The sequence below is a fragment of the Moschus berezovskii genome, chromosome 27 (assembly GCF_049115385.1).
Source record: "Moschus berezovskii isolate FMDL1 chromosome 27, NW_MosBer_1.0, whole genome shotgun sequence".
Lineage (NCBI taxonomy): Eukaryota > Metazoa > Chordata > Mammalia > Artiodactyla > Moschidae > Moschus > Moschus berezovskii.
Window position 1 is genome coordinate 7,459,844 of NC_142486.1, and position 16,636 is coordinate 7,476,479.

A 16,636-nucleotide genomic window follows, 5' to 3' on the forward strand; every position below is an offset into this window, starting at 1 on the left:
CAGAACCCACCTCCGCCATTATGCTCCTCTTCAGACCCTCTCCCCCTCTGCAGGAGTGTGGGTTCCCCAGACTCTCCCTGGGTGACTCTGACTCGGTTAGGCTTGCAGATGCCATGTAGCCACAGGAGAACAGCTGGTCCCCCACAGCACTGCCTTCCACCAGAAAGTAGATGACATCATGCACACAGTGGCTTTGGCCACAAAGGCAGGGGTCAGCCTGCTCTCCTTTCCCTGTCTGACACCTTAGAGCTGATCTGTCAGTGAGTCCTGCTGATCTGGCCTCCAGAGTGCATCCCAAATCTGACCACTCACCCCGTCAGCCACCCCTAATCCAAGCCTCCATTACTTCTCACACCCTTGACTCCACCTCCTCCGTCCATCCTTTTTACAAAGTCCACAGTCTGAGTGGTCTTTGAGCTACTTTTGTTCATGTCCCCCAACAGTAAAAAAAAGAAAAATTCAAATTTGTACCCCCCAATATATACTGTTTATCTGTTTAAATGATGTACATGTGTCATTACAGCAGTGTATGAAATTCATTGCCAGTCATGTACTAAAAACAGAAATTAAAGGAAGTGATGAAGACTCAAAAGGACTTAAAATTTACATTTTATTAGCAGTACCAAAAAACACTTTGCTGTCAGCAAAAAAATCTGTATTTTAAAATCAACCTCATTGAGGCATAGTCTATACACAATAAAACACCTGTTTTGTGTACAATTTGATACAATGGCTAGTCCAACAGTCAAGATACAGAACATTCATAACCCCTCAAAAGTTCCCTCACGATCTCAAATGCCAGCAGCCTCTGATGTGCTTTCTGTCAACCCAGGTTAGCTTCATCATTTCTGAAGTTTCACATAAATGGGGTCCTTGGGTAGGTACTCTGGTGCATCTGACTTCCTGCACTCAGTGTGGTGTGTTGGGGGTTATTCATCCACGTTTACTGGGGAGTGTTGTTTCACTGTGCGCATGTATGACAATCTGCCTTCGCATCCACCTGTTCCTGGACTTTGAACTGTTCCCAGTTTATGGCTGTCGTGAATAAGCCTGCTCTAAGTGTTCGTAGATCCAACCAGTCCATTCTAGAGGATATCAATCCTGGATGTTCATTGGAGGGACTGATGCTGAAGCTGAAGCTGCAATACTTTGGCCACCTCATGCGACGAGTTGACTCACTGGAAAAGACTGTGATGCTGGGAAAGGTTGGGGGCAGGAGGAGAAGGGGACGACGGAAAGAATGAGTGAACTCCGGGAGTTGGTGATGGACAGGGAGGCCTGGCGTGCTGTGATTCATGGGGTCGCGGAGAGTCGGACACGACTGAGCGACTGAACTGAACTGAACTGACTGAAGTGTTTGTAGACAGCTATATGTGGACGTTTGTTTTTGTTAAATAGCTAGGACTAGAATTCCTGGGACATAGGGTTGGTGCATGTTTAGCTTGGTAAGGAACTGTGGAATGGTTTTTCCAAGTAGTTGTGTCATTTTAGCCCCCTCCCCCAATATGTGTGGGAGTTCCAGTTGCTCCCTGTCCTCTCCACCATTTGTCATTGTCAGCACTTTAGGTGTTAGACATTCTAGCATATTTCGTTGTGATTTTAACTTGTGTTTTTCTCAGTGACTAATGACGGTAAATTTTTATTCACATGCTTTTGGACCTTTATAGAACTTCACTTCTAAGGCGTCTGTTTAAATCTTCTGCCCATTTTTTTAAATGGATTGTTAGGCCTACTGTTGAATTCTAACTTTTATATAGTCTAGATACAAAAGTCCTCTGTCAAATATATTCATTGCAAATATTTTCTCCCAGTTTTTTGTCATATAAAGAGCAGAAGTTTTCATTTTACTGAAGTCCAGCTTATTGTTTCATTGATCTGAATGTCTATCCTTATGTTAATATCATAAAATCTTGACTCTTGTGCCTTTTTAGTCAATTTTGAAATCAGATTATATATAAGTCCTTACCTTTGGTCTGTTTTTTTTTTTTCCAAAATTGTTCTGGTTCATTGAGTTTCTATGTAAATTTTGGACTTGACTTGTCAATTTGTACAAACAAGCCTGCTGGGATTTTGATCTAGATTCCACTGTATCTATAGATCAATTTGAGGGAAATTGACAACACTACTGAGTCTTCCCAGGAGTCTTCTTTCATCTGGCTTTTAAGATTTTCCTTTTATTATTCTTTTCAGCAATTTGACGGCTTATTGGTATTCTTTGCATTTATTCTGCCTGGATTTTGTTGAGTTTCTTGGATTTGGGGTTTATAGCTTTCTTTGGAAATTTCACCACTTCTTTCAAATACATCCCTCACCCCTTTTGGGGACATGTATGTCAGATTGTTTGTTATTGTTTCGCAAGTTGCTGAGGTTTTAGTAACTTTTTTTTTTTTCCAATCTCTTTTCTGTGCGTCTATTTAGTTTCTGTGACTTTGTCTTTGGATTAGTTCTATGATCTTTTTTATTTTGCAGTGTCTAATGTGCTTCAGCCTTATAGGGAATTTTTTTTTCATTTCAGATATTGTATTTTAAGTTCTAGAATTCCATCTGGTTCTTTGTAGCTTCTATTCCTCTCCTTATTATGTTCATGTTTTTCTTTGGACAGGGAGGCCTGGCATGCTGTGGTTCATGGGGTCGCAAAGAGTCGGACACGACTGAGCGACTGAACTGAACTGAACTGAAGTCTTTGTCAGCTACTTCCATTATCTCTTATAACTTCTGGTTCTGTTTTTATTAACTGATTTTTTCCCCTTGTCCTACTTCTTTGCATGTCTAGTAATTTTTGATTGGATGTTGGACATTTTAATTATTAACTGGATTTTGTTGTCTTTCTTAAGAGTGTTGAAATATTTGGGGCAGGCAGTTAAATTACTTGCAGGTCAACTCAATTACTCAGAGACATGCTTTATGCCTTTGGGGACAGGTCCTAACTAGCCTTTACTTTAGGATTAGCTTAGCCGTCCACTCTGGTGTGGCCCTTTGGTGTCTTCCACTGAATGTCCTGGCTGTTCAACAAGCCTCTCTTCCCAGGCTAGTTGTAACTCAAAAACCTCCTAACACTCTGCAAACTCTAGGATTTGTTGACTTGCAGTTCTTTGCCCAGCCTTGTGGAGTTTCACCTGATGTGAACGTATGTACCTTATCTTTTAGCAACAGATTTTAGATTACTCCTCTGAAGATTTCTTTCTTTCTCTGCATATCTCCTTCCTTTCCAGTGCTCTGCCCTATAAATTCCAGGTACTTCAGCCTCCTGGTCTTCTGGAATCTATCTTCTCAATCCAAAGACCATCGTGCTCTGCTTGGGTTTCCCCCTTGCCTGTGCTGCAGTCCAGAAAGTATTTCCTGGCAGAAAGTCAGGGTGATCATAGGGCTCACCTTTCTTGTTTCCCTCTCTCAGGGATCACCATCCTGCTCTGCTGGTTGTTCAACATCTGTAAATGGTGGTTTCATTTAGATTGCCTAGTATTCCAGTTTATGGCCAGAGGTCAGGTCTGGTGCCAGTTAATCTGTCATAGCCAGCAGTGGAAATCTCCAAGTTTTGTTCATTTTGTTGTTGGTTTCAATGGCTTCCATAAATGGCTGGAAAAGATAATCACAAGGATACATAGCACCAAGCCAAAGCAGTACATTATTAGTGATCTTTACAGAAACATGATTTCTACCTTTGAAAGCTGCATACTAGTTATGAGAAAATATTAGTTGAAGTTCAGCTAATAAATTTTTATTTACCCTGGTATTCAATTTTTCTTGCTAATAGAAGATTTTTTATATTATCAACAAATGGATTTGAAACTCCTTTTGACAAATATTTCTTCAGGTTTGAGTTAATTGATAATAGGTAACATCTGTTGAGTATTAACTCCGAGCCTGGCAGTGTATACACATATTATGGTAATTAATCCTTACAACAACTTAATGATATTGGCACAATTATTATGCCCAGTTTATAGATGAAGAGAGTAAGATATGGAGACATTAAGTAGCTTTTCTAAGGTTGCACATCCAGTAAGTGATAGAACTGGGATTCAATAGCATGTAGTATGGCCCACACTCTAAACCATTTCTCTCTACTCCCTCTTGTTTGATATGAGGCATTGAGATATTTTTTTGTAGACAATGTTGTCTTTGCCCATAAGTTTATGTGACGATGGGAACATTTCCAAATATCCGCTTTTAGAATGCTGTCACTGTAGATGAGTTTCATTCAAGAAGCAGTTTTTCCCCCCACTAAGTATTAAAACATCACATTTACTTCGAAGACATAGATTATATGTTTATATTTTTTTAATGTCTGCCAGGCAGCATATTACTGATAGCCATCTGCCATCACAGAACAGGGCAGCTCATTTACAACACTTAGCTTTTTAAAAGAAAATTGTATAACTCATCTTTAAGCTTAAAACTCTGAAATACTTTGCAACTAGAAAACCAACAAACCCTTTCGTGGCACTGCAGTTTCCCTCTCATGCCGCAGGGGCTCATCTTGCAAGAGTCCTATTCTCTGAGAGCTTTGTCTATCACAATAGAATTGAATCCAAACTCAGTCCCTTAGCTCACTTTAGACACTATTTTTATGAGACTGACACACTGCCTGCCGTGCAGCAGGGCATCTCCAACACAGTAATTTCAGCTCTGAAATTTAGTTTGATCCTTCTTCATATTGTCTCTCTCCCTCTCTTTTTTGCTCATATCTTTCTTTAAATCTTTACACTCAGGGCTTCCCCTCTGGCCACTTGTCCTTTGCCACTTCCCCTTCCTTTCATCATACCTCACCAGCTTCTCTCTAGGCCTTGTACATGCCTCCTCACACTCACCCCTGGACCCCTGCACGGCCGTTCCCTCTACCAAGAGTCTTTACATTCTCTCCTCTTCAACATCCAGATCTCAACCCCAGCGTCACCCCCTCAGAGTCCTTCCCTGTCCATCTGTCCCCAGGACCCATTCCCCATTCTCCACACCCTGTCTCCTGTCATCTTCACGCTTGGCAGTACTGAAAGCACCCTGTTTTGTTTGGTTTTGCTGTCTGTCTGTCTCCTTCACTTCAGTAGAATGTCAAGTCTTTGAGAACAAACATTTTGTCTTGTTCACCATCATGTCCCCCTAGTACCTGGCACAGTCTTGATGTCATAGAGTGTGTACATGGGTGCCAGCAGTTGGACTGAACTGTTTCTGTGGCTGTGCCTCCTCTGCTTCTAGCTCCATGCTGTTCCTTCCGTGTGAATTTACTGCCCCAAAGTCTCCAAGGGTCTAAACTCTGGCTCTTTTTTTTTTAAAAAAAAAAAAAAGGTCTCCTTTTCCTGGTTTCTCCATCTGGAAACGGTCTTCCATTTGGCCCTTCTTGCTTTACATTTGTTGTTTGTGAACATGGTTTATCTCTGTGAGGTTGGGCCTGCCTGATTCACCTGGACGTCCACCCCAGTGTCTTACCCAGAGCAGACAGATTAGGACAGACTTGTTATATTAGTACTTGAAGAGACAGTATAATTTAGTCGGCTTCTGGTCCAGGAAGCAAAAATCTTAATTAGACTTTTGCCTACCTGTTTGCCTGGTCGACTTCTCTCCTCCCTGTGTTCCCTGGGTGAGACGCCAGCGTCTGACATGCTGCAGGGCCCCCTCCCCACCGACCTCTGGCTGTGACGGCTAGAATTAACGAGATAATGTCCCATGTACTTAGGCAAAGGTGCTGAATGCATGCAGGCGACGGTCTTGTTGTTTGTTATAATTACGTTCTTTGAGTCCTATGTTGCATAATGAGCTATAGCATGCCTCAAAGAGCGTTTCAGGAATGAACCATGAGACGACTGTAGAGCATTTTGCAAGTTTGTCACGTCGGGAGCATGGCAGCGGCAGTAAAGCGCGTTGACTAGGAGGTGGCAGGGATTTCATGTGTTCCTGTTCCACGGATGGGTGTGTGCTCTCACCTCCCCCAGACAATTCCCTAATGGAGCTGCTGAGACGGGCAGCTTGTGACGTTCAGAATAAGACCTAACAATACTTGTGTGGGGTTTAAATGGCATTGGAAATCATTAACGAGACAAAAAGCTATGATTTCCCCTAGATTAACATGCAGGCTGGGGTTTGGCATGCTGAAATTCATTGTTTTGGTCTCTAGCCCAAACATGCTAGAGTCATTATACTGTCATGTGGTAATTAGCTGTTCCTTTAATACAAGTAATAAAAATTAAGCCTAAGAGGTACTTTAGCAATGCCTTTTACATAATCCAAAACAATATTCAAATGCTGTAGGCGTTGAGTCATTCAACTGTACTGTAGTAAAGTTTGAAGTTTAATGCATAGAGATGTTTGAATCCAGTTCATTCTTTATTCTTTGACCAGTTTTGCTACTTAGGCGTTAACCTTTAATCATGTTAAATTAAATATGCATGCCATAATGAATAATTATGAGTGTGCCAGAATTTTCATTTACAATATAATGCTTTGAAAATTTGTCTAAAGGGCCTAGTTACCATTCACTTGACAATGTGCATGCTATTTTTATATGTCACTGAATTCCTTGCTGAATCAAACAAGGGAAACTATTTTTTAATTCGAAGCAGATACAGTGAGTCCTGGCCTCTTAAAAGGAATGGACTGGAAGAGTTGTCTACAGAAATTTTGGGGATGGAGGGCAATGTACTAGCTTAGCTCTTTAAAAATGTAATTTGGAGTGGCAGTTGTGCCGGGAAACCTACAGGAGTTGATGTTCATAGAATTTTATAGGAGCACAGTGGTTCTTCTTCTCCTCAGTTCTTCCCTGATCTCTGTTTCAAGTTCAGGTTGTCATTGTATGTGGATGGAGCCAAGGGCATGCTGCTTTATCTCCTTCAGGCCATTTGCCCGGCATGAGACCATGGTGGGAGAGGAGAAAGGGGTGGGAAGGTGTCCAGGGAAGATCCTGAAATTTAAAAATAAAAAACTGCACCTGAAATGTTCTGAGGATGTTCATTCTATAGTATTATTACTGTACTCCTACTTAAAAGGAACCATATCCCTGAAATAACTTTTGAGATCTAATTTAACGTAAATATTTTAATGCTGATAAAAATAATCATGAGAAGCCACAAATGAGAAAGCAGTGATGTAGTCGTAAGCTGTACCTATGCACAGAATCAGTGCCCAGCCACTGGGGTTTCATGTGATGGACGGTATTGGACGCTATACTGAACGAGCCCTGGGGCCTGCGTTTTGTAAACCCCATGAAGACACTGGCATCTCAGAGCGCTCCTGGCTCCTGGTGGCTGTGCCAACTGAGGCGTGGTAGGCCGAGCCCTCCCTTCCAGGAACCAGGGGTGGTCTGAAAAATTAACGGCTCTGGTATTTGAAAATTAAGTGAGCACTTGAATATATACCCTTGTTGATCCACTGGGCTTGGTGTTTAGCATTCCTCACCCAGAGACTAAATCTTTGCAGCCGTCTCACAAGTGATGCTGGCGTCCATACCAGAAATATCTTCCGTAATCTCTTCTAAGCCCAGCAGACTCGGGGTATGCTTCTGCTCTGACGGGGCCCGAGAGACCTAGAGGGAGTGCCCCACTGGGGCCCGGCAGGTGGATTATAAGTGCAGCAGAAATAAAAATAAAGACCCAGTTGATGCCGGAAGAACATTTAATATCTGCCCATTTTGTGCTGAATTAATGGTAAAGGCAAAGACCTCACTGCTACCGTAAACTTCCATGTCCACAGTGTCCGATTTTAGGTCCAAATCCATTACAGGAATTGGAACCCCTTCCAGGGCCCGAGAGTGGGCTCCTGTCTAACACTCGGCAATGAATTGTCCTGGGAGACACACCTGCTGACAAAGCGAGAGACTTCACTGAGAGGGGCGCCCAGGAAGAGAGCACAGGGTCGGGAGCCGAGGAGACCTGCCCTGCCTCGGGGTGCGCAGTCTCAGGCTTCATGGTGAGGGCATCCATTCCCAGGTTTCTGGCCAGTCTTTCCAACCCAGCGTTCTTCCTGGTGGTGCACACTTCACTCTGCCAGGATGATTCCTGCGAGGGTTCTGGGAGGTTGGTAGGACACATGGACTGGCGTCTCCCCTCTCTTTTTGACCATTCCCGAGTTCTTCCAGTTGGTGGTAGCTTGTTAGGTTCTTATCAGGACCTCCTGTTGTAAGATTATTCATGTCAGGTGGTTACTATCATGCCTGAGCCAGGATGGGTGGTTTCAGTCAGTGGTTCACCTAATTAACCCAGTTTTTTTTGTAAGGAATCTGATGGTGGATAGCACATTGAATTGTCTACAAGACCTCTCATTACTGGCCTAGATCACCATTCTCCTATTGTTTGTACTGTAACTAGCAGTGTGGTGGCCTCCTGGCTGGCTGGCTCAGTGGCCCAGTACAGGTCACCGTGGCTTGGTCACCAGGCATGCCTCTCACAAAAGGCCCAACCACCATGGGCAGAAACTCGGGGTTCTCCTCACCAGCTGGTAAACCCTGACTGTCTCCTGAGCATGCTCCATCAGTTAAAGGATGACCGTGACAGAAAGTGGCCATGTCCTGAAGAGGGGATCATCTTACAAGAGCCCGCCACAGGGGACCGTCCTCATTGGAAGGATGGTCACTGATCTCACAGACCCAGGTCTGAGCTCTCTCTGCCCCTTGTCGTTGTTGTTGCTAAGTCGTTCTGACTCTTTGCAACCCCATGGACTGCAACCCACCAGGCTCCTCTGTCCACGGCATTTCCCGGACAAGAATTCTGGAATAGGTTGCCATTTCCTTCTCCAGAGGATCTTCCCAACCCGGGAATCAAACCCACATCTCCTGCATTGGCAGGCAGATTCTTTACCAGAGCCACCAGGGAAAGCCCTCTGCCCACTAACCAAATGGAAACCTGGACACATCACCCTGCCTCCCTGAGCTTTAGTTCCGACTTCTGTGAAAAGAACGAAATACATGTCACACATCTCTCTCCCAGGATTGTCCTAGGGCTCAAATGAGAAAATGTCTGTAAAAAGTGTTCTGTGATAAGCAGACACTCTCCAGGTAGCAGCTGTCATTTCCAGCTTAACAAGAATTATTAGAAACCTGAGACTTTCAGTGCCTTCTCCAAGCGGGTGCTGGCTCCCCCACTGCCCCTCCCCGCCCCACCAGCCACCAAGTATATCTCTCTCTCTTCCTATCAGATCAGGGAATGAAAAATCCTTCAAGTGTCACACCAGGCCAGGGCAGTGGGCAGATCCCAGGGAGTCCGTGGTCAATCTCACCCCACTCTCATGCACTGGATTCTACCTGTACGTCCCTTAGTGGCTGCAGAGATGAACCCTGTCCACCCAGCGGGGCCCCGGGAAACTGATGGCCTGGGAGCCAGGTGACCTGCTCCAAGCCTCTGCAAGGGTGGCTCAAGCGTGTCCAGAGGAGGGTGACCCATGTGTCCCTCTCTTGCAGATCCCGTTCCCGCGCTGGACCTTGGGCAGCAGCTCCAGCTCAAAGTGCAGCGCCTGCACGACATTGAGACGGAGAACCAGAAACTTAGGGAAACTCTCGAAGAATACAACAAGGAATTTGCTGAAGTAAAAAATCAAGGTTGGTGGAAGATGTATTTGTTCCTTACTTTTTCTTTTCTTCTTTCCTTTTTCTTCTGTTCCTTTTTTTCTTTTTACCTGTTTTACCCATACTGTTGGGACTAGCTCTGATTGTCACCTATGTCACAGAGTCCAGGTGGGGCAAGAATCTGAGTCATTACAGAGAGATAATAATAACACTTAGCTATTGAGAAGGAAAACATTTCCTCCACACTGTGACCACATATGATTTTATTACCTCCCTGATGGAACCGATCAGGAGTCTTTAAAAACTCTTCCTGAATCATCGTGTGATAGGGTCTGCCTTTAAAAGACGGATGTGTTGCCTGCAGGTGGCACCTGTCAGACAGCCAGTTTATGATCAAAGGGCCACATCCAGTAAGTGGTTTAATAATTGCTGCTGATACATTCAGGCTTTAGACGGAGGCTCCCCGTGCCCACACCTAAGAACCCCCGCGTCCTCGTCAGCGTCACCTGTTCATGACAAATCTAAAGGAGGAAAACAAAACTTAGCCTCTTGGTGTGGTTGTCCAGCTGTCAGCAAGGAGAGAGGGCAAAGGTTGCCTGGCTTTTCCTGCCAAGGAAGACCAGAGAACTCTCTCCTACACCTAAGATGCAGACGTGTCCCAGTCAGGCTTCCTTGTCTCAGAAAAAAGCCGCCGCCCCATCTGACAGCCGCGGCAGGTCTCTGAGCCAAGTCCAAGTGGCAATGGGCCTCTTTGGTTTTGTTTGGGGTATGGGTGAGGAAGGTGACAGAAAAGAGAGCAGCCTGCTTCAGGGACTTCCCCTGAGGGCTGCAGAAGGAATTACTTGATGACGATTTTTAAAAGCATCCTTGGAGGACTTCCCTTGACAGTCCTAGTGGTTAAGACTTTGCCTCCCAATGCAGAAGACATGGATTTGCTCCCTGGTAGGAGAGCTAAGATCTCACCTGCCTCACGGCCAAAACATAAAACAGAAACGAGACTGTAACAAAGTCAATAAAGACTTAAAAATGGTCCACAGCAAGAGAAATCTTTTTTAAAAAAGAAAGAAAGGCTTTTTTAAGAAAAATTTAAACATTAAAAGCATCCTTGGGTTCTGAGACCTTTGGACCCAGGCTGGCGAGGAGGGATCGTCCACGGAAAGGACCCAGGAAGAGGCAGGAAGGTCCAGGCCTGCATAGTGAGGCAACAGGCCTGAAGGCTCCTTCCTGGGGGACGCCTCCTCGTTCTGGCCCCACAGGGAGTGGAGAGGCTGTGGACTGGAGGGACAGCTTGGTCCTGCTGGGGAGCAAGGTGTGGACTTAGGAGGTGAGGGGGGTCCAGTAAGAGAAGTGCTCTCTCCCAGCTCTGGTCAGAATTACCCATGCTCAAAGGAAAGAGAACCAGGAAAGTCTGGTTCTGATGTTTCTGCAGCAGCAACCCAAAGGAGGGGCGCTTATTGTTTCCTTCCAGCGACCCCTGCCATCTTATTTGGACAGATCCACCACCTGGGTTTCCTTCAGTTTGATTTGGTTCTGGTGGAAGGCGTGCTCCCCTTCCCCACCTGCCTCACCACCCACCCCACCCCAGGGGCCAGTTGCCCAGTGTGAGGCCATTGCCTCCCCCAAAAGTCTCACCTGATGGACATTTTCAAATGAAATGCAGAGCCCAAGGGTCTTCCCTGGCAGTCAAGTGGTTAGGACTCCACGCTTCCATTGCAGGGGGCACGGGTTCAATCCCTGGTCAGGGAACTAAGATCCCACAAGCCCTGAGGCACAGACCAGAAAATAGAAACTCAGAGCCCATGCCTTAAGAACAAAGGCTCCGTGGCCGGCAGACTGGGCCGGGGGTTCCCTTGATTGCCACCACTTTGCAGTGGGAGCAGAGCTCTTGAGTGTCCTCTGCTCCTCCACACTGCTCGCCCTGCCCTCCCCCTAACCTAACCACCCCCCCCCACCCCGCTCCACTCACACGGAGGGGCACAGCTGGGACACACCCAGGGCAGTGTCCCGGCCCCGGGCCCAGGTGGCAGAGGAGGGACAGAGGCTCCAGGACAAGTCACCCCTGGCTTACCAAGCAGTCCCCCCAGGGTGGGGGTGGTGAAGAGACCCCGTCAGACAGAGTGGAACTCCCAGCTAGTGCCCCAAACTCCCCTGGAAGGAGCATAGATGGGTCAGGGGCTGCCCAGATGTCTCCAACCCATCGTTCAAAGCAGAGGTGCCGCCTGTTTGCAGCCTGTAGACCGTCGACTAAAGAGAATATGCAGGTGTTTGCAGAGGTGACCTGTCATGTGTCCATTTTGGACGCGTTCCACTCCCACCCAGCCTGCGCCCCTTCACTCGTGTATCACTAACCATGGTGCTTACAGGGCATTTCCTCCAAGCCTCAAACACTCAGCCCGAGAGGCAGGAAGCCCCCTGTTCATCTCTCAGATGCCTTACCAGGGTCATTGGTCTTAATTCCCTCTCTCCTCCTCCGAGGAGATCCCACTGGTTCCATTTAAAGAAAAGTGCCAGTTTCTTATTTTAACGAAAGAGCCTCTAGCTTTTCTTCATAAGTCACATGGGCATAAACGCCTGGCTGTCAAGCTCCTGCCTGGGTTAGCATGTCCGTGCAGCTCAGGGAGTGGAAGCCAACATGAGTTCCAGCCTAAAGGGACCAAGGCCACCAGCCCAAGCACTTACAAGAGCAGAGATCGGGGGCAGGCAATCTTGTCACGTGAGCCTTGGGGCCCTGTTGTCGCAGCCCCTTTGTGGCCTCACCCTACTCAGCCCACTGAGCACCCACCATGTCGGATACTGGGACCATCAAGGCACTTAGTCCTGCCTCCTATGTGATGGATCCTCATCTGAGCAAGTGTAGTCCCTCAAGGGCTTCGCTCACCTTGGAGCTGGGGCTGCAGTATTCAGCTGGGGGCCAGCCAGCCCCCCTAGCAGGGTGGGGGTGTCCATGTCGAGGCAGGTAGAGCAATGCTGCCCTAGCCACCAACAGGTCTGAGTTAGGACCCTGCCCTGTTCGTTGCATCTGCTCTTGTGTTCCCATTTTGGGCCCATAAGCACACACTTGGTGGAGAGGAGAGCCCGGGCTTTCCTGGGGGCCCTGCCACCCAAGAGGCCCTGAGTCCTGAGCACCAGATACCACGGGGCTTCATCTCGAGCACTGCCGCCCGGCGCACGCCCTCCCTCCAACGTGGCTCCCCTGGGCCCTAAGTCATCCATGCTGCACACTCAGCCCAGGTCTGCCGGACTCTGGCCAGGGAGGAGGGTGCTCTTGGCACCCAAGCTCCGAAACTGGTCCCTTCCAGCCAAGGAGACGCGCCCCAGACCCACTTAGTGCACCGTGTGTCGTATCACTTGTGAAACAGCAGGGCTGTAGCCACTGCCGGGGAGGTCTGTAGGCTTCTTCCAAAATGTGGACACAATTATCAACTGCTTTCTTTGTAAGAAAGTACCTACACTAAAACGTTATTAATCTTCCCTCAGTAGAAGACTAATTTTCAGATTCATCAATAAGATGATGTTATATTTTAGCATTGATTTCCCCCCTTCTTTTTCTTAAGTTGTATTAGAGAGACATAGTTCTTCTTCCCTGCAAAATCCATTGATCCTCCTCAACCTAAATGTTTAAAGTTCAATTTAACATTTAGGTAGTAAAAGGTCTCCAAAGGGACTCGTAACCATTGATTTTGTGTCAGAGTTGAAGAGCTAAAGTTTAAAACACACCGATCCTCCTAGGTTACGAAAGCCTCGTGTATATATAGCCATGTGGAACCGAGCTTCTCTTACTGGAGTTTTTTTCCCCCCTTCTGCAGAGGTTACGATAAAAGCACTTAAAGAGAAAATCCGAGAATATGAACAGACTCTGAAGAACCAGGCTGAGACCATAGCTCTCGAAAAGGAGCAAAAGTTACAAAATGATTTTGCAGAAAAGGAGAGGTGAGCACGTTGGGGTCTGCAGGCACCGTGTGCCGGTGTAAGGTTTTACTCGTTTATGTCACAAGTATGTGTGTTTTTTAAAAGCAGTCCTGTGAAGTAAGCCCAGGTTGGAAACCAGAATCCTAGGGGCTCTAAGGCAGTGGCCTCCAACCTTTTTGGCACCAGAGATCGGTTTCATCAGAGATAGGTTTTCCATAGAATTAGGGAGGTGGGGATCAGATGGTTTCAAGATGACTCAAGCACATTCCATTTATTGTGTGCACTTTATTTCTCTTATTACTAAATCAGCTCTACCTCAGATCATCAGGCGTTAGATCCTGGAGGTTGGGGATCCCTGCTCTAAGGCACAATTTTGTTTGAAAACCATAGGTGTCCCTTGTTCTGTAATTTGTAAGATGGGCTTGAGAGAAGTGTACCAGTCTCTCCCCATTGGGGAATGGTGTCTGGTGGTCCAAGGGTGTGTCTTTCGGGGCTGCGTGAGGTAGAGCTTGAGCACAAAGCTTGTGTGTTGACACATGGGGGTTGTGCCTGAGGTGAGATGAGAGACACAGGACCGTCCCCTGCTGCCTGTCCTCTCTAGGAAGCCCCGGGCGACCCCAAGCTCCTGCTACCTTCTTCAGTGGGATTTTAATATTTAATGTCTCCCTCTGTCTCTGTCTCTCTCTCTCTCACACACACACACACACGCACACACAAAATCTTGGTTTGTTGGCACTGGTATCAGTAAAATATGTTCATGCACCATCTAGGGGTTGTGAGTGTTAGGTTTCCACTGGCCTGCTTCACCCAAAACTTTGCCACAAATAACGAGTTGGGTTTTCAGCTAGTGTGATGACTTAATGAAAGTTAGATTTCCTGTGAAAACCATAAGGACTGTTGAAGTCACCAATTCAAATTGCACAAGTCAGGCTCTCAGAACTCTGGTGAAGCCAAGATGTAAAAATTTCAGCCTGCCGTGGAGAATCACAAGACTGTTAATGAGAGGCACTACATGTCTGGTTACAACTGAGAGGCAGGCCCATGATGGCGTCCTGTGGCTGTTTCCCATGGACTTCCATGAGGCGGGCCGGTGGAGCTCTCGGGCGTCAGCAAGGCCTCCCTGAGGCACTGTGAAGCTGGCTTCGTTTAGAAAAGAGGAAGAATGCCTGCTGTGCTCACTGCCAGGCCCTCTCAAGGCATCGTCTCACCTAGTGCCCAGGACAGACCTGCCAAGCCGACAGTCTCATTTTTCAGGGGGAGAGACACGGCCTCAGGTTAGGGACCTGCCCCCATTCTTCCGCCCAGGCACCCAGAGGTGGGGCCAGAGCCCAGCCCACCGCTGCACCGTGGCCTCCCAAGGTCCTTGCTACAGGGCCAAAGCCAGTCCCTCAGGTCAAGCCACGCTCTGCAGGGAACGCCACACCCATACTGCTGGGAGAGCCCCACAGAATCAGGGCTCAGAAGGACGAGTTGATTTTTTACCCAGCAGATGTGGAACTGCTGCTAAATATGTCTTCTCGGAAAGTACTTTATGCCCAAAGAGATTTCTCACCATATTACTGAAAACTGGGGGACAGGGGACATGCAAGTCATTGAAATGCCCTGCCAACAAGAAATGGATACATAAGAGATAGTTTTGTTGACTTTGCAGTAACCCCAGAAATGTACCCGGCACAATATGAAGTGAAAAATGCATAATTCAGAATTATAGACAATGTGGTTACATCTGCACAGAGCAAAGTCATGCTTTATAGAAGTGTTACAGTAAATTCCTATCAAAATTTAATATTATTAAGTTGATTTTTCAAATTAGGTTAAAAGATTGATTATATTGAAAGATACAAGTAGTTGACCACTGCGGGTGGGAGATAAAGCTAGATCTTTATCTCATTCTTTACAAAAAATTGAAATGGATTAGGGTTTAAATGTCAATAATTAAATCATATACATATGGGACGAAAACATGGGCATTTACTTTGTTTTTAATGATTTTGGAATGGAGAAATCTTTCTAAGCATAAAAGAAAATTTATATAAATATGACTGCCTAAAATTTCATACAGACTTTTAAAAACAAAGATGAATAACATATTTAAACCATCAAAAAACTGGGAAGAAATATTTGCACCACATAAAAGAAAGGGCTAATTTTCCTTACAAACAGAGCGCTCTTACACGTTAATAAGGAAAATTCGGCACTACAAAAAATGGGCAGAGGAGAGGAGCAGACAGTTCATGTGAAGAGAAATTCTCAGCTTTATTTTTGTCCAGTGTTGGCACAGCAGAACAGTCGAATGTTGTTGGCAAGAGTTTAAATTGGTGAGGTTCTTTTTGTTGGAAAGTTTCTGAATATCTATCAAAACAACAAAAACGATTGCACATACCTTTATCATTGTAGTTCCTCTGTGTGAATTTTATTCAGCGAATTCACTGTCAGAATTATGCAACAATACCTATGATGATCACTGTAGAATTGTTTAGTAGAAAGAAATTTGATAAGTCATCTAAATGCCCAGAGAAGCTGAGTGGAGTCAGTTATTTAATAAGAATGGCAAAGAGCTATATATGCTAGGGTAGACTATTTCCACAGTACTGAGATAAGTGAAAAAGCTAGCTACAGGATAGCACATGTGCCCTGATCCCTTTTGTGAATAGAAAGGGTTTTCTGTTTATATACATTGTAATATATCACATCTGAGTTTATATTATGCTATAGTACATTACATATTACATTGTATTTCTATAAATAAAGAAAAATTCTAAAGAGCTCCGTAAGAACTCTGAGGAGTGCAAATAGAGCAAAGATAGAGAAAGGACGTTTTACCTTCCATACCTTATAATATTTGTGGGGTTTTTTTTTTCGACACAGAACATTTATTAGTTTTATCATTGAAATAGGTGCAAATACAAGCAGTGCTTTTCCACAGATGATGGAAATTTCAGTGTCTTTTTTTAACTGTGCCATTTCTACTTTTCCGTATTCCCAGGTTTCTTCTTCATGAGAGCATGTGTTACATTCAAATGATGTAAAAATAATAAACTTATTTTTAGAGATTTTTCTGCCGATGAGGAGGAAGGAATGCTATTTATTGACCAGGGAATTCATCTGGAGATCCTGGGAAATATAAATACATGGAATGTGGCTGCAGACGTTCAGAATGTCCCCATTAGGTATTAGCGTTGCATTCGCATTCCATTCTAACAGAAATGGAACAGCTGTCACATCTCTTCAGTACATCCT

General features: G+C 45.6%; 1 protein-coding gene across 7 annotated transcripts in view; it reads left to right on the forward strand.

Moving 5' to 3' along the window:
* CUX1 (cut like homeobox 1) overlaps nucleotides 1-16,636 on the forward strand; it is a 366,772-nt gene that overhangs the window by 212,377 nt on the left and 137,759 nt on the right. For all 7 annotated transcript variants that reach the window (XM_088833169.1, XM_088833168.1, XM_055410115.2 and 4 more), the window contains exons 5-6: nucleotides 9,383-9,520; nucleotides 13,294-13,417. In XM_088833169.1, the coding sequence (XP_088689295.1) occupies nucleotides 9,383-9,520; nucleotides 13,294-13,417 (262 nt within the window). The remainder of the gene's footprint in view (nucleotides 1-9,382; nucleotides 9,521-13,293; nucleotides 13,418-16,636) is intronic.